The sequence below is a fragment of the Carassius carassius genome, chromosome 2, assembly GCF_963082965.1.
Source record: "Carassius carassius chromosome 2, fCarCar2.1, whole genome shotgun sequence".
Taxonomy (NCBI): domain Eukaryota; kingdom Metazoa; phylum Chordata; class Actinopteri; order Cypriniformes; family Cyprinidae; genus Carassius; species Carassius carassius.
The window spans coordinates 25,217,627-25,243,709 of record NC_081756.1 but is presented as its reverse complement, the minus strand read 5'-3'; the positions used below and the strand labels follow the sequence as shown (position 1 = coordinate 25,243,709).

The following is a 26,083-nucleotide window of genomic DNA, read 5'->3' as shown; positions in this document are numbered from 1 at the left end:
TTAAAAACGCATTCCAAGAAAATATTTTTAAACTGCTTCCTGCAAATCACTTACTGTCATGTGCTGTGGATGATTAAAACACAACATTTTATACGTATATACTGTGGATGAATGCACCTTGTTTTCACTGCAGTCCAAGGCTACCGGTGTCAGCTGCTTCCATTTATTTTATTTGTACAAAAACGACGATGGTGACTTGATGGTGAAAACTGTTTTTGTTATAATATTATTTTCATTTATTATTGTAATCATAAACACACTGGTTTGTAGTGAAAATAGGCTTGATGTTTACTGCACTTTATTGTTCTTCTTGTTATTTATATAGCTTGTTTCCTAATCTAGATTTCTAAACCTGACAATGAATACGTCTGAGTTTGTGACAAATTGCTTATGTTCCTCTATTTTAAGTTCCTTTGCAGCTAATGAGTATGAAGTCTCACATATTTACAGGAAATGATTGACCAAGTATGGAGCCCATATTCAGAAATTTTGATCTTCATGACTGCCCCATGAAGTGGATTCTAAATAATTCCATGTCTCTTGTACTTCTCTGACAAATAGGTCTATACAGAACATTGTTTCAATTTTATGAAAATAAACAAAACAATCCCATATTCTCGATCATTTACAAACATATTGTATGAATTCTCTATTGCATTCTCTGAGAAATCACTGTGAGAGTGACACATTATTCCTACATCATACATCATAAATACATTAAACCAGGAGTCTGTTTAAATGGTCAATCATATTCACCAGAAAGATCATGGTGGTTGACAATTTTACCAAGTGTTGAATGAAAAGACTATGACATTTTGTTAGCTAGACCAGTCCTATCCATAGTGTTGATCTTTTTTTTGCAACACTATTTTTTTCACATCAAGTAAAATGTGTATTCATTTTATACCACAAAAAAAGTTCCATCATTGATATTAGCTTAATAAATATTCATTTACTAAATTCATCATGAAATCATCATCAAAAAAGTAGTTTTCATAACACCTCCCTTTCTGACAGTGTTCTAACAGGCGATTTTTTGCATCAATGCAGTTGTTAAGCAGTGCTCAATGGGTCGCTAAAGATCTACCAACAAAACAACACAGACTTAAGGGCAGGTGGGTGTGAGATCAAATGTCCCAGGATAAGAACAGACTCATTCGCTCAGTGCTCCTTTAATTCTGAGAACAATGGAAGGATATCCTCTCTGATTATTATCCCAAAAACCATCTTTAATCTAAGATAATCTACCCATGTTGTATACCTGTGCAGTATAGTTAGTTTTAAATGGTTTTATGTTTCATGCAGAACAGCACTTTTAGTGCTAGTTTCTAGTGAAACTGCCAAATGTCTATGTGTTAGGCAATAGTCTCAAACATCTCTTTCCATGTATTTGATTGAGATAACTAATAACCATCTGTCCCTCCATCCTCTCTCTCTCTCTCTCTCTGTTGTGTGGCCGTTTTGATTGACAGAGTATATTTGGCATGTTGCCTCTGCAGCAGAGAGCGAATTGAATCAGTGACATAAAGAGCCGCTTAGCTCTATTTAATGGCAATCACAGACATGCAGTACACACACACACATACACGCTTATGCACACACACACACACACACACACACACACACAGATAGAGAGAGAGAGAGAGAGAGAGAGAGAGAGAGAGAGAGAGAGAGAGGGATATGTATATAAATATATAGCACATAATCACAGAAAGAGGTTTAATGATGTATCCTCATTCCTTCGGGTGTAAGATGTGTTGGGTAACCAAACAGTTGTTGGTCTCCACTGACTTCCGTAGTATGGAAAAAAGATACTACTAAAAAGGTACTTCTTTTGTGTTTTAGAAGAAAGAAATTCACACAGCACCTTGAGGTTGAGTAAATGACAGAATTTTCATTTTTGGGGGAACTATCCATTTAATGCTGGTGGTGCTGTTGCTAATCCATGACATTTCATTCTAAATTTCGATATATACACCATCTATAAAAGAATGCTAAGTGAAGGGACAGATTCTGTGAGTAAAACACTTTCAATAAGGGGTTGCACTCTGGGAAAGGAGGATGTCATCATTGGTGAGGGAGGAAGAGGGGAGAGAAAGAAGACTCCTTTCCTCTGACTTACATCACTCAGTCCAGCTTCAAGTATCTGCAGACCACTCTCCTTCTCCAGCTGTCCTTTCTGCTCAACTGTCAAAGAGAAAAAGGGGACTGAGTGAGAGCACATCAGAGGGTATATAGCATGTCATCAGTGCTGAGATGGAGGTGTGTGTGACAGGTGTGCTTGACCTCATCTGACTGAGTTTTGGGGAGTCTGTTGTTTAAAAATTACTTTCTATATTAGAAAACACTGAAATACTAAAATAGATATGAAATGACAAATATCTGCAAGCAACAATCAAGAGAGTCTGAGGAAAATGATAAGAGGGTGTGTAACATGCTCTTCAGGATTATTAGCACTTAAAAAGGATTTTAGTATGTTTACAGACTTTAGTATATTGCTCCAGGGAGACTGGCATCTTCAAAAATACACCAAGCTTGCGAGTAAAAACATTTATCCTACTGTGTGAATCTGAGGGCAGTGGTTAAAAAAAGAGAACTTTGTGGTTGCAATAACTGAATTTACATAGACCGTTGTGGTTGTTCTCAGCTGATGGATCAGAATTCCCAACCTTTTTTCAGTATGTGACTATTTTTAAAGCTTTGAGAGCTTTTGTATTTTATAAAAGGTCCAAAAATATGACACCCTGTGTGTGGGCTCTGTATTTTTATTTGCAGGTAACAATTTGTCTTTGACTTTGATCTGTTCTTTGGTAACTTCTGAGAACACTAAAATCAGTGGTTCCTTTCAATAATGTTGTTACATGTTTAATTCTTAAACACAAAGGTTCAAGCACAAACACAAATGTCAAGTACTGCATCTGCAGGCAAGACAGAAACAGTAAAGAATCATGATGTGTTACATATCAGCCATTTGGCCTGAAGTAAGGTTAGTTTGCTTACAGCCCTAGCAAAGCAATTCAAAGTGTTACTTAACTATTTAACATATTACAATTGACAACTGTTCATCCACAACAGTTTACCCTCTCTAATCAAAACAAACCCACAAAAAATCAGCTTGAAGGTCAGCAATGATTAGATTTAACACAACACTCTTTGATGTCATGAAGCTATTTTCATTTAGTGGCACCAAAATCAGTAACTTTAATGCTGAAATTCTATATTTTTAAATTAATACTCTGAAACACTGCCAAGTTAATAACTGAGGAAAATACTAATGAGGAAATTCTAATATTATCCTCTTTTCCGGTGCTCTGTCTTTTTGTCAAAAAACAAAACACACTGCACTTTCAGCAACAAATAGGGCATCAGATATGTTCAGTACACGAGGTGGGCATAATCTCAGTCATTTACTGATCTAAATGTGCGAACAATTAACTGCCATGTTCTATAAGCCATGAAGGAACATAGCACAACACAAATGAGAGAATGTGTACATTCTAATACTGAATGTGGATTGAAGCATATTTTACGATGATAGAATCAAACAAAATGCATTAGCTAAAAAAAAAAAAAGAAGCTAAGCATATAAGATGAAACACTTTCTCCTACTTTGATTCTCAGGCAAGTTGCTCTTTTCAAGCACAGCTTTGATAGTGCATTTAGGGAGAGAGAGGGTGAATTAAAAGGCTTTTTACAGATTACACAGAAGGGAAAATAATTATACAGGGTGGAATTATAATTGACTTTGTTTACTTTGCCGTAGCAGGAACAACAGAGTGAGGGAGCGGGGTTAAGAGGCAGTACTGAGATAGTGGAGAGAGAGAAAGCTATATAAGAAAAACAGACCGTCAAACACGCAGGAAGATAAAGCAAGAAAAGTGTGAAAATAAAATGGCAATGCAAGGAAGCCAAGGCGAAGAACCTGGACAGAAAAGAGAAAGGGGAAACAGAAACATTCTGAAGAAATACTGAACAGAATGAGTTGAGCAAAAAGAAAAAAGAGAGAGAAAGTCTTCTTTAAGTGCCCCCAGATGACGTCTATGCTAATGACACCAGCTAAGTTGGTCTCCGGAGCTGGTCTTGTCTGCTGGAGATTCTTTAATTAGGATTTTAATCTATCCAATCCCATTCCTCCCGCCGTACACTCTTAATGCTACATTCCATTTGACTAAGCACGATGCCTCAGAACAATCAACAAACGACCCATCTCTCCTTACATCACCGTCTGTCTTTCACTCATGAAAGATCTCCTTCTCCCTCTCTCCCGCCTGAGACAACATTAAAGCCCGGTCTCTATAAACAGGTGTATGTGTGTGTGTGATGGAACAAGAATGAGGGAGTGTGTGAACTAAAGTGCCTTTCAGCTACTGTGGTTGAGAGAAAATGAAAGACACTTTTTTTAGTGTCTGGGTCTCAAATACAGCTGAGCTATTCTGCACCAAAACATCACTTCTTGAGACAGAGATCATCCAAGCCCGCTATATTACTGCCACATATACACAATGTTTTGTTGTACAGGCACGGAAATAGAGGCAGCAAATATTCTCTCCTCTATTAAAACAACAATAACAATAATAACTTCACCCCTAAACTGAGTATTAAAAAATGTCCAAACAAGAGTCATGTGATGCAAAAAAAAAAACAACTCCAGAAAATTAAACCATAAAACAGGAACTGGTCACATGGAGAAGACCCATGCAGACCCTATTGACTGTGTCAAGGTCAAAGTCTCACAATATCACATAACCCTTTAAAAAATTTTTTAAATCAAAATGAATTAAATCATGGTTAAAAAAAAAAAAGTATCTTAAAAATCTTTTAATTTCACTATTTGACATCTTTAAAGTATATTTTTGTTGTTGTTTTTAAATTAACATGAAAAAAAAACATGAATATAAAGAGTATATTTCTAAGCACGTGTTTTAAGCATTTTAAGATTTTTTTTAAGGAGATTTAAAAATAATAATAATAATCGTTTTCTTTATCATGGCCAATCTTATGTCACTGACCAATTTTTGTTAATGAAGTACCTAGGTAATAATAAATCATTTAAAGTAATCTAACTAAATCATACATATTTCAGTTTCACACCTAAGAATTTAGACTATATTCACATATGGAATACAAGTAGAAAAATACTGTGCCACTATCCATGATTTGTTAATATGTTTTTCTCCAGAGTACCGAAGAAATGCTAAATAAGAGCAAATGCAACCATGTTAACAAACATGCCTTCTCACATCACATTCACACGAGTGACTAAATCTCACTCTCACCTGCGCTGAGCTTTGACCCACTCTTGCAAATGAAGCTGCACCCAGGTTAACCTTCTGTCACAGCCAATCCCCAGAACCCCTCAGAGTCTCCATTTATTAGAGCTTAGAGACTGTGGAGGCCTCCTCCATCCACTTTGCACTCAGGCCTGTCTGCAGCCACTTTAAATGTAAATGAAAGGCTGGGGACAGAGTCAGGAAGCCTGAGCATTTCTCAGGGGAAAGGGACTGCATGAGGGTAAGATGCCCTGCTTTTGAAAAAAAAAAAAAAGAAAGAAATTGCCTCATGAAGGTTTGTGTTTTGTTGCATTTAGGACTGTATGCTGGATTTGGATGAGGTTCAAATGTAATGAAAGTTAAACAGAGAAAAGATCTGTCCACAGATGATTAAAGAAAATAGCAGCCAAACAATCATGGTGGTCTTGAAAAGCTTCCATGAAGAGCAAATAATGAGGTCTTTTAAAAAATGAAACATATTTTCATCAGATTTCATGACATTTGTCATATTGACAAATATATATATAGTGATTAACATTAGCCCATTTCAGTGCAATTGTGAATTACAATCTGTTTCACACACACACACACACACACACACACACACACACACACACACACACACACACACACACACACACACACACACACACACACACACACACACACACAAACACATTCTGGAAGCTTCATATTTCTGCTTTTGTAAAAAAAAATTCTTAACATTCCAAATTATTCAAGACAGCCCATGAAAACATGTGTCAGGCTTAATCTTCAAGTTGTTTTTCAACTGGCTTTAATTGGCTATTGTATCAGTCACTACGCTTTTATTCCAGATATGCATTTCTTAATGTACCAGCTGTTCCAACACCTCAGTTATACTAATAGATCACGTTTTTGAAAGTCTTCTCAAAGGCATAACTAGCCAATTTAAATGCATTTAAATTTAATCTGAAATGTTTAGATTGAAAAAAAAAGAAACTTGTCAAACACAAAAATAGCCCTAATCTATGATGAAAGGTTTAGCTTCCTCAACCTCTCTGGCATATTAAGCCAAGACCAGTGTGAACTTTTACATCTCTACAGATTTAAACAGTTAAACTGAAACAGGTCTATCAGTGGTACCATTTGCATGATGGTATGTAGGTTCCAAAACTTGGCTGTAAATGCAAACAACAATTTATATCCAAAGATTCATTGGACAGGGAACAAGGACAACCTGTTAGACTGGCTCTGAATCAAGTTTGATTTGCCTGTAGGCTTTGAACCAGGGGATTTTATTTAAATCACACTACTCATCAGAAACAAGTGCTACTTCTCTCTCTACACTTGTCCTTCAAAAGTCAAGATGTCTGAAGGACTTTGGAATTTGTAGTCCACTTTAAACAGAAAGTTGAGAATGACAGTAAAATGTAAATAAGTCAACAGATCCATTTGACCTGATAAAGACTGGGCTTTGAATATATTTACAGTGCTTGTCTGATTAATCAACTTTGATCACTTTTGGTTTCATACTAAGTTCTAGTATGAAAGAATTTATAGTTGCGTATGTTATATATACTGATGGCAATGGCATATTCAAAAAGCACTTTACTATAATGTCATAATTTTATGCAATGTTACGTGGCCTTGAGGTTTCCCCTGGGATTGTCTGATGCTGTGTTTTTCCCCTGCCATTTCACCGTCTATAATTGTGTGCAGGTGTCCCTGATTGTGTGCTGATGAAGCGGATTGGACCTGCTATTAAAAGACGCCCATTACATCAGGACAACAGCTCATTCCCTCTTGGACCTTGGCGTGTGACATTGCTGTTTCGTTTGGCATAGATGTTTACCGTCTAAATACGGGGCAACTACTTACACAGCTTTGCTTTTGTTTTTGCACTTTAGCGCAGGATATAACAGTGCAGCAGGAAGCTTGCGGAAGACTCACGTATATTTTCTTTTTCTTCGAGGAGGTAGGGTAGTTTTGTATATATTTATAAGAGAAGGTAATTTGACAGGGCTATATTTTTTTGGGTTTTGTCAGCACTGACTTAAGTCAATCGTTGTATAAACCTGTTGTTCGAATCAGAAAATAAATCGTACTCGGTTACTAAACGTAACCTCGGTTCTCTCTAGAAGAGCGAACGAGTACTGTGTCTTAGCTAAGACGCTACGGGAAAAGTCTCTTTTCACGAAATACTGAAGCAAAAAATTATCCTTAATTTTGTATTTTTGTAAAGTGCATTTGCAGCAGTACACAGCCATAGGCGAGACGGCTCGTTCGCTCATTGGCTTGTTCTGCGGCAACTGCACAGCCTATCGAGCGCAGGCTGATGCAACATAAGACCAATAAGGGCGCTTCGCGCCCTTCTTGCCACTTCCCGCCGAAACGGGTGTGGCCCAACCTATAAAAGGAGCTCGAAAAGGCTGACTCAGCTGATTTATTTCATCGCCGAAGCGAACCAGAGTGAATCGTACGCACGGCAGGGAACGCAGTACTCGTTCGCTCTTCTAGAGTACTCGTTCTCTTACGAGAGCTCTCTCGTACTGCGTCTTAGCTAAGACGCTACGGGAACCCAGAGTGTGCTCTGACACCCAACGGGCACTGAAGGCCCCTGGAAGCGTAAGCTAACGCTATGGCATCAACTATCCATCTGGATAGAGTCTGTCTCGAAACAGCCATTCCCTTGGAACGTCCACCGAACGAGACAAACAGCTGCTCCGTCTGCCGAAAGGCAGCAGAGCGAGACACATAAGCTCTTAAAACCCTGACAGGGCAAAGAAGACTCAAGTCTCCATCCTCCCCTGACACCGGCAGGGCAGACAGGGCAATAACCTGAGCCCGAAACGGTGTGTTGAGGGATTTCGGCACATAACCGTGCCTAGGTTTGAGTATGACCCTTGAGTCATTGGGCCCAAACTCCAAGCACGACTGGCTCACCGAGAGCGCGTGCAAATCACCCACACGCTTCACCGAAGCGAGAGCCAACAAGAATACAGTCTTGAACGACAGATGCTGAAGGCTAACCGATTGGATAGGCTCAAAAGGGGGACCCTTCAAGGCCTCCAAAACCGCCGCGAGGTCCCACATAGGGACTGACGGAGGTTTGGGAGGATTCAGCCTCCTAGCTCTTCTGAGGAACCGGATGACTAAATCGTTCCTTCCTATTGACTGAGCGGACGCCGTTTCAGAAAACGCCGTGATGGCCGCCACATAAACTTTGAGCGTGGATGGGGCTCTGCCCTTATCCAACAGCTCCTGTAGGAAGGAGAGGACCTCCGTCACTTCACAACTAGGGGGTGAATAACCTCGAGCTGTGCACCAGCTGGAGAACACCGACCACTTCGAGGCATACAGACGTCGTGTCGACGGAGCTCTAGCCTGAGTGATGGTATTTAGCACTCCCACTGCTAGGACAGGAGGAGATCGCCCTGGAAAATCTGTAGCGTAGCCATGGTGTGTAGAGCAGACGCAGCCTGCCCAGCAGCAGAGAATATCCGTGCGAGCAGCGATGACGTCATGCGGCAGGCTTTGGATGGCAACGCCGCCTTAGTCCGCTGTCCAGCAGAGGGCGGGCAAAGGTGCACTGCTATAGCCTGTTCCACCGGCAGAAGTGACAGGTAGCCTCTGTTCTTAGCACCGTCCAGTGTGGAGAATGCTGGCGAAACAGATGAGCGGATTCTCGCCGAGAATGGAGCGTCCTAAGCTTTCGCCACTTCTTCGTGAAGCTCAGGAAGAAAAGGGGCGTGCTTTGAGCTTGAGGAAGAGCGCTCATCCGGAAGATAGCTACCATCCAGCCGGGAACGTGAAGGGGGCGCTGGTGCAGACCACTCGAGGCCAAGGCTCGCCACGGCCAGCGAGAGTACACGCATCAGCTCGGTACGGTAATCCCCACTTCACAGGTGCGAAATCTTGGTGTCATTTTTGATTCACAATTATCATTTGAAGCACACATAAAACACATCTCTAAAACTGCATTTTTCCACCTGAGAAACATAGCTCGACTTAGACCTTTTCTCTCTTTTGCAGACACAGAAAGGCTTATACATGCCTTCATAACAACTAGGTTAGATTATTGTAATGCCTTGTTCTCTGGCCTTCCAGCTAAATCGTTGAGCAAGCTTCAGTATATACAAAATTCTGCCGCTCGTGTGCTCACTTGTACATCTCCTCGTGAACACATTACACCGGTTCTTTCACAATTACACTGGCTTCCCGTAAATGCGAGAATTGATTTTAAAATTCTTACTTTAACATACAAGGCACTTCATGGGACTGCACCTGAGTATCTTTGTGAACTCATCAGCCCTTATATTCCATCACGCTCTCTTCGCTCTACTAACTCTCTTTCACTTAACCAGCCATCATGCAAGCTAAAGACCATGGGGGAAAGAGCCTTTTCATATAAAGCCCCTAAGCTATGGAATGTACTTCCTCTGCACGTCAGAAATGCACCAACGTTGGATGATTTTAAAAAGTTGATTAAGTCACATTTATTCAAGACTGTCTTTCTATAATGAATTGTTGTATTGCTTTTGGTGTTTTGTTTTACTTTATTTATTACTTTATTACTGTAGCGCTTTGGGTCTAAGAAAAGCGCATTACAAATAAAATGTATTATTATTATTATTATTGTGATGAGTTATTGCGTGTTGCAGGACATTATAAAGTGGAGGTGCGCGGTGGTTTACGTAAAGGCGACCTTCAAACGCAATTAATTGAGGTTTTGCATAGCCGCGGATTGTTTGGTGAGGTTGATAAAGTCATACCTGAACCTCCGACCACTCCCACAAGAAGTTCACTTGAGTGGAAACGTTTAGCACTAAGAGAGAAGGAACTGGAGTGGGAGCAAGTTAAATTAAAAGACCAGAGGGAATATGAGCTCAAACTAAAACAACTGGAGCTTGAGCAGACCATCCGTTTAAAAGAATTAGACATACAGGCTAGGGAAGGCGGGGTCCTAGTTCGGCCTGAATTTGATGTGGCTCGTAATATTAGAGTGCTGCCCCCATTTAATGAGAAGGAGGTAGACAAATTTTTTGCTCATTTTGAACGGGTAGCCTCGACTTTGGAGTGGCCTACTAAAGTTTGGCCAATGGTTTTACAGTGTGTATTTACGGGAAAGTCGCAGGAGGCGTATTCCTTGTTACCGCTCGAAGATGCTTCTGATTATGAGAAGGTTAAACAAGCAGTGTTGCGGGTGTATTCGCTTGTCCCAGAGGCTTACTGGCAAAAATTTCGCACCTTTCAAAAAACTGAAACTCTTACTTATGTTGAGTCTGTGAGAGAAAAGGAGCTTCTTTTTGACCGCTGGCTTACATCACAAAATATCGCCACCTTCGAGACTTTACGTAACCTCGTGATGTTAGAGGATTTCACTAATTGTCTTCCACAGGCTATCGCCACTCATATGCGTCCGACACAGCCCATTCTCCGCTACCAAGCTTCGATAAACGTGCATCATCATATAGATCCAGTCCTCTGACTTGTGTCTATTGCAAGAAACGGGGACATGTATTGGCTGACTGTTATAAGTTAAAGCGAAGAAATCAAACTTCTCCCGCTCGTACTATAAAGCCTGAGTCTGCCCTGTGCGTCGCCGATTTCCCCAAAGATATTAATAAGTCTAAATTGGTTGGGGACCAAGTAAATAGTAGCCCGTCGTTTGCGCCGTTTATTACTGATGGCACTGTCGCGTTACCTGGAGAGCCCAACGAGCGGGTGCATATTAAAATATTACGCGACACTGGTGCTTCTCAAAGTTTTCTGTTGGAAGAGATTTTGCCTTTCAGCGACGATTCCTATACAGGAGACAGTGTTCTCGTTAGAGGATTCAAAATGGGGTTTGTAAATGTAACTTTACACAATGTGTCCCTTTCATCCAGTTTAGTTACTGGTAATGTAATCGTAGGCGTTCGCCCCTCTCTTCCAGTTGAAGGGGTCTCGATGTTGCTTGGAAATGACCTGGGTGGTGGAAATGTTTTCCCATGCCCGGTGGTGTCCCCTGTGTCTTCAGGTGTTGATTGTTTATCCACAGAGTATCCTGAAGTTTTTCCATCTAGTATAGTTACTCGTGCGATGGCACAGCATGCAAAATTAGACGATGGAAAAGAGAACGTTGTCAACCTTGGTGACACTTTTTTATTGCCCATCCTTCGCCACCCAGCCATATAAAGCTGCCTTGCATTTCTCCCTTAGCCGTAAGTAAATCAGCTCTGAGTCGCAAGCAACTTATCCAGGAGCAAAAGAATGATCCTTCCCTTACGTCATTGTTCTCGGAGGCTATGTCCGAAAAGGATATTCAATTTACTCCAAAGGGTTATTTTTTGCAGGATGGTGTTTTAATGCGCAAGTGGCGACCTTTAACAGCTCCAGCGAAAGATGTTTGGCACGTTGTCAATCAAATTGTCGTCCCAGCGGCTTATAGGGAAGAGGTTTTGGCTTTAGCACATCATCATCATTTCGCGGGGCATTTGGGGGTCAAAAAAACCGCGGACCGGGGGATGCGGCATTTTTATTGGCCGGGAGTAAAGCGGGACATCGCTAGATACTGTAAAACGTGCCATCTGTGCCAAGTCATGGGGGAAACCCAATCAAATTATCCCGCCGGCTCCCTTACAGACAATCCCAGTCTCTTCAGAACCTTTTGAAAGGGTAATACTGGACTGCGTGGGCCCTTTACCTCGCACGAAGTCCGGGAACCAGTATCTGCTCACCATAATGTGTAGCTTAACGCGCTTTCCCGAGGCTGTTCCGTTGCGAAAAATAACAGCTCCTGTTATCATAAAGGCCCTGCTAAATTTCTTTTCCACGTTCGGCCTCCCAAAAGTAGTTCAGACTGATCAAGGCACAAATTTTCTATCTAAGGTGTTTAGGCAGGTCATGCAACAGCTCTCAATCATGCATGTCACTTCGAGTTGTTATCATCCTCAGTCCCAAGGGGCGCTTGAAAGGTTTCACCAAACCCTCAAAACCATGTTGAAAACTTACTGTCTTGAGTTCGAGTGTGACTGGGATGAGGGGGTTCCGCTGGCTCTCTTTGCTATACGTGAGGTGGTCCAGGAGAGCTTAGGTTTTAGCCTGGCGGAGCTTGTTTTCGGTCACACTGTACGTGGTCCTTTGAAGGTGTTAAAGGAGGCCTGGTTGACCGAAGCTACGAATTACCACGACCTAGCTGATTATGTGTCCAAAATTCGTTTTAGGCTTCAACGAGCTTGCCAACTAGCTAAGGAGAATCTTGGGATGTCTCAGAGGAGAATGAAAAAAGGTACGACCGAAAAGCTGTCTCTCGTCTGTTCAGCCCAGGTGATCAGGTGATGGTTTTATTGCCCGTGGTGGGTTCCGCTTTACAAGCACGCTATGCCGGTCCATATTGTGTGGAACGTACAGTAGGCGATTTAAACTACGTAATTGCTACCCCTGATCGCAGGAAATATCCAGGCTGTGTCATGTTAACATGTTAAAACCCTACCGCATACGACAGCCACAACCGCATTCTACTCCTAATACGGCCTCCGACGCTGCTCAAGGCGGCAAAATAAAACTGGCGCTGTCCATTCAGCCTAGTGCTAGAGTTGCCACTCATCCTCAAACCCCAGTCTCCGTTGTTCCTGATTTACCTTCGGATGTTCCTGGCCCCTCTATGGAGGTGATTGAAGGGAGACTTAAAAATTCAGTGATTCTTAAAGATTTGCCTTTGTTTCTATCTCACCTTTCTGAATCTGCAAGTGCCGAGCTGGTTGCGCTAATTAAATCACATGAAAGCTTGCTTACTGACGTTCCCCACGGCACAACTGCCATTGTACACGATATCGAAGTTGACTGTTCTAAGCCAATTAAACAACACCCATATAGGGCCAATCCACTGAAACGTCAGGTTCTTCAGCAAGAGGTCAAATTTATGCTGGAGAATAATATTGCTGAACCCAGTTCCAGTCCATGGAGTTCCCCGTGCCTATTGTTCCCTAAGTCAGACGGTACGTCCAGGTTTTGTACTGACTTCAGGCGAGTTAACGCAGTAACTAAGCCTGATAGTTTTCCCTTACCACGCATGGATGATTGTGTTGACCGCCTTGGTCTCGCCAATCATGTTAGTAAGCTAGACCTGTTGAAAGGTTATTGGCAAGTTCCTTTAACGGAGCGGGCTAAAGAGATCTCTGCCTTCGTTACGCCAGACCACTTCTTACAATATGCACGTATGCCCTTCGGCCTTCGTAACTCTGCCGCCACGTTCCAGCGATTAGTGAACAATGTTCTTGATGGACTTTCCAATTGCGAGCCCTATTTACATGACTTAATTGTGTATAGCGCCACCTGGCGGGAACACTTAGAACATTTGTCTGATGTTTTTGACTGCTTGGCAAGTGCTAACTTAACGGTCAATCTGGCGGAGTGCGTGTTTGGCCAGGCCTCGGTTGTTTACCTTGGAAAAGTAGTTGGACGTGGGCAGGTTCGCCCTGTCCTCTCAAAGGTCGAGGCAATTTTGAATTTTCCATCCCCAGCCTCCCGAAGGGATTTGCATCGTTTTTTAGGTATGGTTGGCTACTATAGGTCCTTTTGCAAAAAATTTTCGACAGTAGCTGCCCCGCTTACTGATCAGCAGAGCACAAAGCGAAACTTCACGTGGACTGATACCTGCCAGGCTGCGTTCGACTCTGTCAAGGCACTGCTAACTACTGCGCCAGTGTTGCTCGCTCCAAATTTCAGCCTGCCTTTCTCTGTCACCGTGGATGCAAGTGATCTAGGTGCTGGGGCGGTTTTGTCTCAGCAGGGTAGTGATGGTTTGGACCATCTGGTGGCTTTCTTTTCGCGCAAGTTCAATCATTACCAACGCGCTTACTCCATCGAAAAAGAAGCGCTTGCACTGGTGCTGGCGCTACAACACTTTGAAGTATATGTGGGGGGTGCAGCTACTGTAACAGTATTTACTGATCACAACCCGTTAACATTTTTGAATAGAATGTGCAATAACAACCAACGTTTAATGCGTTGGAGCCTTGTTCTTCAAGGCTACAACATCAACATTAAACATATTCGGGGACGAGAAAATGTGGTTGCCGATGCTTTATCCCGAGGTTAATGTCACTGAATTGTGAAATAAAGTGTCGGGTGTTTCTGTTAGTATTTGTCTATTGACCTGTAGGATTACTTGCTGTCTCCGCCATTCAGGATAACTACATTTAGTTGCACATTTAGTTCAAATTCTGTACCTCTTAAGTGGAATAATGTAACATCCTTTGTCATTGCCCGCCACTTTATTTCTTAAGGATGGGGGTGTTACGTGGCCTTGAGGTTTCCCCTGGGATTGTCTGATGCTGTGTTTTTCCCCTGCCATTTCACCGTCTATAATTGTGTGCAGGTGTCCCTGATTGTGTGCTGATGAAGCGGATTGGACCTGCTATTAAAAGACGCCCATTACATCAGGACAACAGCTCATTCCCTCTTGGACCTTGGCGCGTGACATTGCTGTTTCGTTTGGCATAGATGTTTACCGTCTAAATACGGGGCAACTACTTACACAGCTTTGCTTTTGTTTTTGCACTTTAGCGGAGGATATAACAGTGCAGCAGGAAGCTTGCGGAAGACTCACATATATTTTCTTTTTCTTCGAGGAGGTAGGGTAGTTTTGTATATAATTATAAGAGAAGATAATTTGACAGGGCTATATTTTTTTTGGTTTTGTCAGCACTGACTGAAGTCAATCGTTGTATAAGCCTGTTGTTCGACTCAGAAAATAAATCTGTTTACATTTTTTTTTTACTCTGACTCCTGGGCTTTCTTATGTTGCGTACCCATCTTTATATTTAGTTAATGGGTTCATAACAGCAATCATATTTTTTAAAGAATACATTTTGCAACATTAATTTTATTTATCATCAGCCTATACTGAGGCCTGTGTACATCTATTTCATTTTACATAGGAGAGAAATAGTGATTGAGACATTTTGTATGAAATGAGGACCATCCCATCATGTCTTCCCCCGATCTGTTAGCAAAAATATGATGCCGTTTGAGGATGAAAGAAAAAGCATTTTCTATAAAGTGCTCATGGATCTTTTAATATCACATCTTCATCTCATCACCCACGTTCCTCTTCTCACCTATTCACCCAATCAATCCATCCCTCTCCATTGCTGCCAATGAAAATGGCTGCAAGCAAAGAGATGATGACAAGTGCTCGCCTGATGTGGCTATATCCGTTATCGAGCAATCACTCCAGAATTAGAGCAGACATCATGACAGATGCCAAACCCTACACATACGAAGCCTGTCTATACATATCTATCACAGAGAATGAGAGAAGAACAAAAAGATAGATACAGAAAGAGAGATGGGATATATGAGGGATGCTTGTTTTTCAGGAAGATGGGCAGAAAATATTTAGCAAATGTCATTCAATCAGCAGACAGAATTTCATCAGCTAGGAGTTAATAAGCAAAAAATGCAGATGCTAAAAGTGAACAGCACAGGATGGAGTAGACCACAATACTTGCAAAAAATTCAAGAAATCTCATTAAACAGATTGTGTGAATTAAAATTATGCAACAAGCCACGAGAGGATATGTGTTACAGTGATTTATCACTTTTGTTCTTTTATTCATGGTAAAATTACATGGTCTTCAGCGCTTAACAGCAAAATTTAGCCTGATCTCACTATTCATAGGTGGAAATGCACAAAAACAAACAATGTCACAATATTGACAACATATAAAATCTTACAGCATGCACATAAATATATGTGCATTTTATAATTTTATAAATATATTCACATACTGTAGCTACATTTGACTATTTTCTATTAATCCTTTGCCAGAAATGATCTGGGGTGAGTTTCCCGTACAACGACGTAACTCGCTGATTAACCACCATAGTACGATGCATTGTTGTTGAAACAAACTAGCTAGCTACGACTGTTTCCCGAACACGGTCACATCTCCGTCGTTTTAACCACATTAGTTCAACAACATAGGGCCATTGTTAATGACGTCACAAACAGGGTGAAGAAATAACTTAAATAAGCTTTATGGTTTCTGAAAAAGACAGAAACTTGCAACATTTATCACAGATGTGTGATTTTTTGTCTTGTACAGTTGCTCCAAACATAATGTATTCATCCAAGCAGTATTTAGACATTAAGAATATCTATTTCATAAACAGAAGAAAAACCACCGACATTGCAGACAGATGTTCAGGAGTTGAATCCCCACCCTCTAAGTCCAAATAGGTGTGTTTACAGGCAAATCGTCTTAATTCAACCCTTTTATTCAACATGAAATGATGCTCTTGCTTCATTTTTATCATGGTCACAGGGCTTTTTTTTTTGTCTCAGGGGGAAAAACAAACACAAATTCAAGCCGCCCCCCCCCCACCCATTTTGAAAAGCGAGCAACCATCTCTCTTCCTGCAGTAAGGTGTCTCGCCCTTGTATATTTCGGTGGTGATATGACATTGTGCTGGTCTGCCTTTGATAAGACTATGAGATGGAATCAAAGCAAGAAACCTTCTGCTCTGTGTCCACCAATGAATATTAGAGAGAAAATGAGATGTGATAGTGGAAGTACGCAAAAGAGTGAAAGCTTGAAAGAGAAAAAGATAGGGGGAGAAACAGAAAGAAAGAGAAATAAAGAAAGGTGCTGAATAAAGATCGGAGGGCAGAAAGAGGGACAAAGAAACATAGATGAAAGGGGAGAGAGACAATAAGATGAAGCAACTGTGACAGGTGAGAGGTGCAGCAACAAAGAGCTGGTGTTTGAGCAAGCAGCTGATCAGTTAGCAACAAGCCACACAGACGGTCTTACAGTACATCTCACTGCCACGTCTCAGCCTGCAGATCTGTGCCATTTGGTCTGGATAAAACATTGAAGTACAGCCTCACCCAGAGAAATGTCAGAAAAAGAAGAGTCAGTAGTTTAATATATGGTTAATGCAGCAGTGATCTGACCATATGCATTCAGAGCTAGATGCAAGTAAGTGATTCGATATGTAATGGCTGGAACTAACTCTTCAATAGTGTTTAGCTCTAAAGGCAAAACCCAGGAAACAGTGAGCAGATCCAGATTAGAATTTGGCAACAGGCAAAGTAAGCAAACTGCCTGGTGCAAACCAGTCAACTAAATACACAAACACTAAAGAAACTGAAGAATATTTAAACTAAATGCTGAGCAGTGACAATGGTTATATAAAATGTGTCCATTCACTTTTTGATTACTTATTTTCCTCTGAAATTGTTTGTAAGTGTTCGCACCCATGTTTACAGCTTTTTATTTAAAAAACTGAATCATACTGGAGTTAGGGTAAGACAGGGTAGATGCTCCCCGAGGAACCTTAAATTTTTTTCTTGAACATAAACAGCACAAACCTCATCTAAACACATGTAATGGCACTCTTCTTAATTTAGCCATTTTATTTGAACATCAAAATCTGTAGACTTAATCAGTCAAAACACTACTGAGTTTATATGATTAAATTGTGTCTCTAAAAATTCTGTGATATAACATTATTTTAAATAAAGATTTTTGTGAAAAATCAATGTTTTTATTATTGTCAAAAATATATATAGACTTTATTGTGAAGTGAAAAGCTAAAATCTAAAAATCTAAGCGCTCCAAAGTTTGGTTACATTTGCTATCAGATGCCAAAAAAGCTAACTATAATATCTGTGATAGGTAAACAGATCCGGCGCTCACTCTGTGGAGGCGTCGATGAGCTCGCCAGTTGCACAAGCATCAGTTGCACAAGCACCGTTACACAAGCATATTATGCCTGATATTATAATGAGCAGCATTAATGAGGAGTGGAGCTAGCGCAGTTGGCTCTCGGGGCCTGATTGTGCTTTTCTCACACCAATGTGTCATTTTTCTACACCAGACCGTGCTTACTCGTCTGGTTATTGACAACATTTAATTCTGAGGAATAAAATTAAATATTTATCTGACTATGAGAGTTAGATGTACAGGGGCTCTTGGGATGTAATTTCTCGAGTGAGAACACGTGTTTACCTCTCTTCCTCTTGAGGAGGTTGAGGCAGTCAGGGGCTGATGGGCGGAGCAGTCCCAAACCTACCGTGTTCCAGCCCCTCATGCCGGGGGTGTCACTTCTTGTACTCTGCAGATGCTAGAGTCAGAGTGGTGCTCCCAGGCCGAAGGCTTCTAGTGGAAAGCGGTTCTGTGGACCATCATTTTCACTGAATAGCCTTCGTCATAACGTCCTGACGCATAAGGCCTAGGACTTTTTGAGGGCCAGCTCCCTCTGGGGAAGAGTGGTGTACACCAAATTACACAGTGCCCATCTCTCCTCAGTGCCCTCAGGAGATCGATCTGCCAACACTGCCGGTGTTCCAGGGTGCAGAGGTCTCCGGCGAGCAATTCTTTCAGTTACCGCCCGGAAACATAGCGGTGCTAAGAGGCTTGCTACCTCTACGGAGCAACTAGTTCGGTCATACCCTGCTGGTCCGCCGCTTCAGGGCACCGAGCTAGTGGCTCTAGATGCACCAGAGGCCAGTCTTGCAAGACTGGGCCCCTTAGGAAGTTGCTTAGGAAGTGCTTCATGGAGTCCTGCCCCGAGCAGGCTCTGGTCTAGTCTTCCTAGCAGACCACGTGGGTCTGAGGACCGTCGTTTTAGGAGACTTCAGCTATGACAGTCCTGATGCTGTGGCTCAGGACCTCAGAGGGCAGGCCCCTTTGGGGAAGAGCGGTATACACCGCATTACATGGTGCCCGTCTCTCCTCAGTGCCCTCAGGAGATCGATCTGTCAACCCTGCCGGTGTTCCAGGGCGCAACGGTCTCCGGTGAGTGTTTCTCTCAGTTACCGCCCGGGAAACATAGCGGTGCTAAGAGACTCGCAACCTCCAGTGAGGTTTCCAGAGCAGCTAGTTTGGCCATCTCCTGCCTTTGCGCTGCTTCAGGGCACCGAGCTAACTGCTCTGATGACAGCAGAGATCAGTCTCGAGAGGCTGATTCCCTTAGTAGACTGTTTGGCAGCGTGAAAACTACTAAAACACCAAACGTGTCTCAGTGGGTCCTGCACACTGTAGTGAGAGTCCACAGAATCCAGTTCTGTTCTCCTCCACCTCAATTCAACGGGGACCTTCCCACCCTGGTAGACCCCGAGCAGGCTCTGAAAATGGAACAGAAGTAGACACTCTCTGAGAATGGAGGCCGGTTGCAGAGTCCGGGTCCTACAGTCGGTACTTCACTGCTCGGAGGAAGAGGTGTTGCGTCCTATTTTAGATCTGCATTTTTTGAACCACTAAGTCAGGGGACTGAAGTTCATCACGCTTGCACAGACCAAGTCCGAGGACTGTTGTGTCACGATCTATCATAAGATGCAATTATCTCCATTCTTCCTCATCGGAAGTTCCTGAGGTTTGCTTTTGGAGGCAAAAGCCTACCAAACCCCATCGACGATTGGTTAATATTAGCTCGATCAGAACGGATGCCGGTTCGGCATCGAGGTGTCGTTCTCGCTCACTTGAAAGAGCTGGGGTTAAGACTTAGAAAAGAAAAGTGTGCTTTCTCCAGTACAGAGAACCACTTATCTTGGCATGGTGTGGGATTCGACCATGATGCAGGCACGTATGTCATCTGCTCGGATCGAGTTGATCCTTACTGCAGTCGCAAGAGTGAGAGAAGGCCGGTCACTCACTGTCAAACAGTCTCGGAGATTGCTGGGTCTGATGGCAGCTGCGTCCAATGTGAATACCATTGGCCAGTTGTACATGAGACCCCTACAGTGGTGGCTCAAGACCCAGGGGTTCTCCCCAAGGGGAAACCCGCTTCGCATGCTAAAGGTCACGGGGTGGCGCCTACGTGCCTTGGACATGTGGAGAAAGCTTTGGTTCTTGTCTCAGGGCCCAGTGCTGGGAGCTCCTTGTCGCCGTGTAACACTAGTGACGGACGCCTCCCTCACTGACTGGGGTGCGTTCATGAGTGGCCACCCTGCCCGCGGTCTGTGGAGTGGCCGCCATCTGATATGGCATATCAACTGCCTGAAGATGCTGGCTGTGCTTCAAGCACTACATTACTTTCTCCCAGACCTAAGAGGTCACCATGTGTTGGTGCGCACCGACAACACAGCACTGGTCTCTTACATCAACCACCAAAGAGCTCTGCACTCAAGCCGTTTATACAAACTAGCGTGCCAGATCCATGTGTGGTCCCAGGGCGAACTCCTCACGCTGAGAGAAGTCCACATTCCTGGGCATTATTATGGGAGCAGACATCCTGTAGAGGCAGGGGCCAAGGCCCGTGGAATGGTGGCTTCACACCAAGGTGATGAAGCAGAGTTTGAGAGTTGGCCAGGATCGGGTGGATCTGTTTTGCGACTTGAGAGACATTGCACTGTCCCCTCTGGTTCTCTCTTACTTATCCAGCTCCACTGGGGCTGGACGTCATGGTACAGATGGGGCCCAGGCTTCGTCTCTACATTTTTCCCCCAATTGCTTTGCTACCAGGAGTTCTTTTCACTTCTTGGTGCGGAGACTGCCAGCTCTACCTAGTTAACTGCCCAGTTGGTACAGTTCTGGAGTTCCTCCAGGCCCTTCTCTCCACAGGGTTGACCCACTCCTTCCTGAAGGTCTACGTGGCGGCCATGGCGGCCTACCGCGCCCCTCTCGGTGGTCAGTCAGTGGGCAGACACCCTCTGGTTACATGTTTCCTCCATGGTGTGCTGAGGTCGAGGCCTCTGGCCAAAAGAAGCTTATGCTAAGCGGTGATCAGGATGCTATCCTAAGCCTCGAGTCCTCTGATCTTCCCTCTCTTGGGGGTCAAGACTCACTCTTTCTGAAGTCATTGGACGGGTTGTCCCCGATTTCTCTCAGGCTTCTGTCTCATTTTCTTGCTTTAGCTGTGCTCTTCGACACTAGGCAGAGATTTTAAATTCTGGCAGCGTGGGCATTCTCGTTCCCCAAAGCGTTCTCCGATGCAGCTCGAGTTCCTGAAGAGGAACGTCTAAGGTTACATAAGTAACCATGGTTCCTTGAGGGAACAAGACGCTGCATCGCAGTGCCACACTGGAACTGAAACTGAAACTCCCTACAGATGAAGGCACTGTAACAGGGGAGTCTTGGTATAGCCTGTACCATTTGGTCTGCCACAATTTCAAGAACCATATTCTGTTTAACTGAATCTGAATGATTCTCTGCTACCTGTTCCAGCCTTGATCCTCTCTCTCCTGGGTGTCACTTTAGAGAGCATAGCGTGGCTACCAGCAGTGGCCTCTTACCTGAAAACATGCCCCTCCTGTCCTTTCTCTGGTGCAGCATGAGACAAGACAAACTACTTGACATATATGAATGGCAAGTACTGCCAGTCGGAACCATGTGCAGTCTGCGCTGTACAACCACTGCCCTTCAAAGACACATCTTGTCGCACAGCACACTGGATGAGGATGTGAGACATTCAACGGAGAGATGCTTCTACGTAGATAACTGTCTACAGAACATACCAACTTCTCAAGAGACACAGCATTTACTGGACAAACTTTGTAAGCTGCTAGCATCTGGAGGGTTCGACATCTATCAATGGGCGAGCAATGTACAAGAGGTCATCAGTTACTTGCCAGCAGATCTTCTAAGTTAGATATGTGGCTTTCACATGATAAAGTAGATCCACATGAATCCCCACTGGGACTGAGCTGGCACTGTGATATAAACAACCTAGGATTCAAGCACAGACCAGTTAATTACAGTGCTCTGACAATGCAGAACATATATCATGTGACCCCCTTGGTGTCATTCTTCCCTTTACCACTTGCACAAGTGATTGTTTAGCAACTCTGATTGAAGAACAGAAATGTGGATGACCCACAACTTCCTGGGCCACTTCAAAAGGGCATGGAAGGTGTGGATAGCTGAACTTCAGTATTTAACCTAGTACTCCCAAGATGATAAACCCCATCCAGCATGGACCACCCAGAGGTCACTAGTGAGATCCACATCTTCACTGATGCTGCAGAGAAAGCATTTGGGGCAGTAGCTTACCTTTCAGTCCGAAGATCATAGTGGGAGAGTACACCTTTCCATACTCCTGGCCCAATCCCGTGTTACCCCACATAAGCAGTGCTCAATACCTAGACTTTAGTTGTGTGCCGCTCTTATAGGAGCACAGTTGGCCAATCTTGTAGGAAATGAACCTACCTTGAAGGTCCAGAAGATCACTTTCTGGACACATTCAACAACTATCTTCCACTGGTGACATTCAGAATCCTGCCACTTCAAGGTATTTGAGGGTGGTAGGGTAGCGGAGATTTAAGAATTAACAGACCTTAAGGAATGGCACTGTATTGACTCTGCCAGGAACCCTGGGGATGCTCTTACTCGTGGCAAGAGTTTGAAGGACCTTACTAAATGGAATCAGTGGACCCAGGAACCAGAATTCCTTCTCCAACCTTAGAGTAACTGGCCATCACCCCCAGCCATGCCCTGCCTAAAGTCAGATAATACTGAAGAGTTTAAATTAGGTATTAACCATTTTGAGTCGATTAACACGTATAAGCGTTATGAGGCATTTTCTCCTGATAACCCCGAAAAGAACTTAAATTACACTTTCAGTTTTGATCGTACAGATGTAACACTAATGAGCTGATGGTATTTCAGCCATCTGTTCCGTATTAATGAATCCTGACTCTCTAACACATTCTGCATTCAAAGACCAGAACGTGAGTAAACAAGGACCTTCGTTTTACAACATCTTCCAACATAATTCACCATTTGGGGCGCCGCGATGTCGGCAACATCCTGGCATGGGTGACAGTTATTACACCTATTGAGACTGTCCAGAGATACCCGCGCGAGCTTCAAAGAAGAAACAAAACACCCACATTCCTAAACACACACGCAAACCTATCTTTACGCTCTTTATGTAAGTCCTTAATAATATGTATTGTGAATAGGTTTGTGTGTTGCTTAAAGTGGTTAATCCTGTTATGCGAGGATTATAAATTGCTGACTTGTAAATGGGAAATGTTTTTGGAATGAATGTTCTCACAAAGAGTCATGATTCTGTAAACCTACCCCACTGACCAGGACGTAAAACTTTATGACCTAACTGACAGAACAGCAAAGCCCAGTAACTGGTACCTTTTCTCAATGTATTCTAAACTGGTACCTTTTCTCAATGTATTCTAAATGTATTTAGTATTGCTTTTTGGTGCATTAGATGTTTTCCCCATATAAATTGGAGTATCTGCAGTTTTATCATGTGTTAATCAAACTTTAAATGTGTGTAATTCTGCATATGAATGTAACGTCGTGTTTCTATCAGTTATATATGTTATTTTTCATATCTGTTTAATCGTCATGCTTTGACGGACTCACTTATATAAAGGAAATTAATGAAAAATGTATTAATCTGGAATTACGAACTTGCTAGAATATCACTGCTGAAATCTGATAAGCCATAACTTATTAGAGTGGGTGGTTCCCCAGAGACAAAGGAACGCAGCAGCCCCGGAAGACATGAAAGAACACGCCTAGCTACAAAGGACCACGCTCACACGCACGCTGGTCTGGCGAGTCACAAAGTGACCACATGCAAGTATCATTCTCTATGGAGACCACGCCCCCGCGCTGAACACGGTTTTGAGATTATAATGTTTCACTGAAGCGCGCGGCTTGAATACACCCATACAACAGAAACAAAGCAACGAGACAGTTCAAGTTTTCTTATTTTACTGTTTGCTTCGCGATGAGAGGAATAAGACATAATTCACCCCAAAAAGATATGATGTGGATTACCTCAGGATTTGAGATTTGGATATCCTCAGAAAAAAGAATGAAGCACTTTATTCATCAGAGATCATAAACATGAGTAAGTCTCTTTTTATGTATTTATATACTTGTACTAGTTTTCACATAATGTGTATATATTTTACGAGTTAGACTTTTTCCAAACTATAATTCCTGACTAAATGTATAATCAAGTAAAACATTATGAAGTTTCAATAACAATATACACTACTATACCATTCAAAAGCTTAATCTAAATAATATAAATGTAACAAATAAATATAACAAACAATGCTGTTCTTTCAATTGTAAGATTAATAAGGGAATTAAGATCAATATAACTCAAAGGGGATTTAATTACAGTGAATAAGAACCGAATTAGTATGCAAATTATTCAGAATTAATTCTAAACACTTTATCAACTATTCGTCCACCGATAAATTGAGATTAGGGTATTTTATCAATTCTGGAAAAAATATTATCCCGTGGCCTATGGTAATAATATCATAAAATTATGATAACTGAATATGAGCAAGGTAACAGAATCTACAGTTTAAGGCAGTAACTTGTAAGCACACAGCACAAGACACTGGTATGTAAAATCAACCAAGGCTTTATTGAATTACTCTAATACACACAAAATAAACTAACGAAAACACACAAACATTCATTCAAACAGTGACAGAGAAAAGCGATGTTATTAACGGAGGGTGAATGGAGTCCCAAGTGTCTAGCGTTAGACACTATTTCTTGACCGCAACCTGAGAGAATCAATCTACTAGCACTTTAATCTTAGTTCGTTTTCTTAATAAGATTTGCACAAGTTCAGCAAGAATTAGGATATATTGTGTACTTGCGTTTGGATGCTCTTTGTGGGCGCGTGTGTTCCCTTCTGTAACGAAGTTGCTGGAGAGGGAATCTCTGGCGCTGATTGGCTGGCAGTCGGTCAATGACGCGTTCTGAGGCACAGCACTCGATGGTGAGTGGTTGGTTGGCTTTGCCGGGTGGTGCTTCGTTCGCGAGACTTCCTGGATTGCGGGTTGCTATGCAACGGAGTTTCCACCAGTCTGGAGCGACTCTGAAAGGGTTTTCTTTGATGAAGTTCAATGAAGGATCTTACGGAAGAGTTGATGAGTTTTGAGTGAGCTCTTGGTGGTTTGAAGAGTACACGCTGGACGATGGAAAGGTCAGCACAAAACATAAGCAAGAGCAAAGTCACTGCAAAAAGCAAGGCAAAAAGCAAACATAGCTGCTTGTCATTGGGTTATAAGCATTTCCATCTGACTCTACCTTCTTAGTGCGACAGCCAATCAGATATTGTCTTGGGCGGGACCTACGCCCCGTTCTCCGGTTCTTGCATGTAATTAGCAAAATGTCCACGTGATCGCGTGTGTCCAAACTCCTGAGAGTTTAGTTTTAATAAGCAAACTTAATAGTTTAAATATGGTGCATCCTACACACATCTAATTTATATCAAAATTCTAAAATAATTTACCCATCAAGTAGGTACCAAAATACATATACTTCCCATAGTTGAGGTGGAAGTAAGGATTTAGCCGTGATAAGTGTTTAACACACAAAATTAACTTGAGTAATATAAAGCATGCATAATACAGAGAATACACATGTATGAGGCAACTTCTGGTGATTAGTTTCTATAATTGAGGTAGAATACCCTACGAATAGGATGTACTGAAAGTTAAACACACAGAAAAATTCCACAGGTTATAGAAAACATACATGATACTTAAGATATATGTGAGGTAAATACTGGTAATCAATTCAGCTTATTGGAAACAATTTTGAGACCGTTGTTTGTATTAAACCACAAGTGGGTTAATTTCAGTCTATTGGTTTTGGAGACAAAGTCTCTGGAATTTACAGCTGCAGAAAGGTATGAGATTAGACAGGCACAAAAAGGGAAGGGGGGGTGACATCTCCTTTAGCCATCTTCCACTTTTAGCGGAATTGCCTGTTTTAACACTTAGTAATTAGTAATTAACTGTTAAGAGGAAATAAAGTAAAAATGGGTACATTGTTATTGTACACATTTAAACTTTAAAGGTATAGTTTACCCAAAAATGAAAATTCTGTCATCATTTA

The 26,083-nt window shown here is 42.2% G+C and overlaps 1 protein-coding gene across 1 annotated transcript in view; it reads right to left on the bottom strand.

Annotated features, from left to right (window-relative positions):
• The window catches only part of LOC132107251 (receptor-type tyrosine-protein phosphatase N2-like), a 223,739-nt gene that overhangs the window by 82,623 nt on the left and 115,033 nt on the right, over positions 1–26,083 (bottom strand). Inside the window, exon 12 of the mRNA XM_059513490.1 lies at positions 2,123–2,187. Coding sequence (XP_059369473.1) covers positions 2,123–2,187 — 65 coding nt within the window. The remainder of the gene's footprint in view (positions 1–2,122; positions 2,188–26,083) is intronic.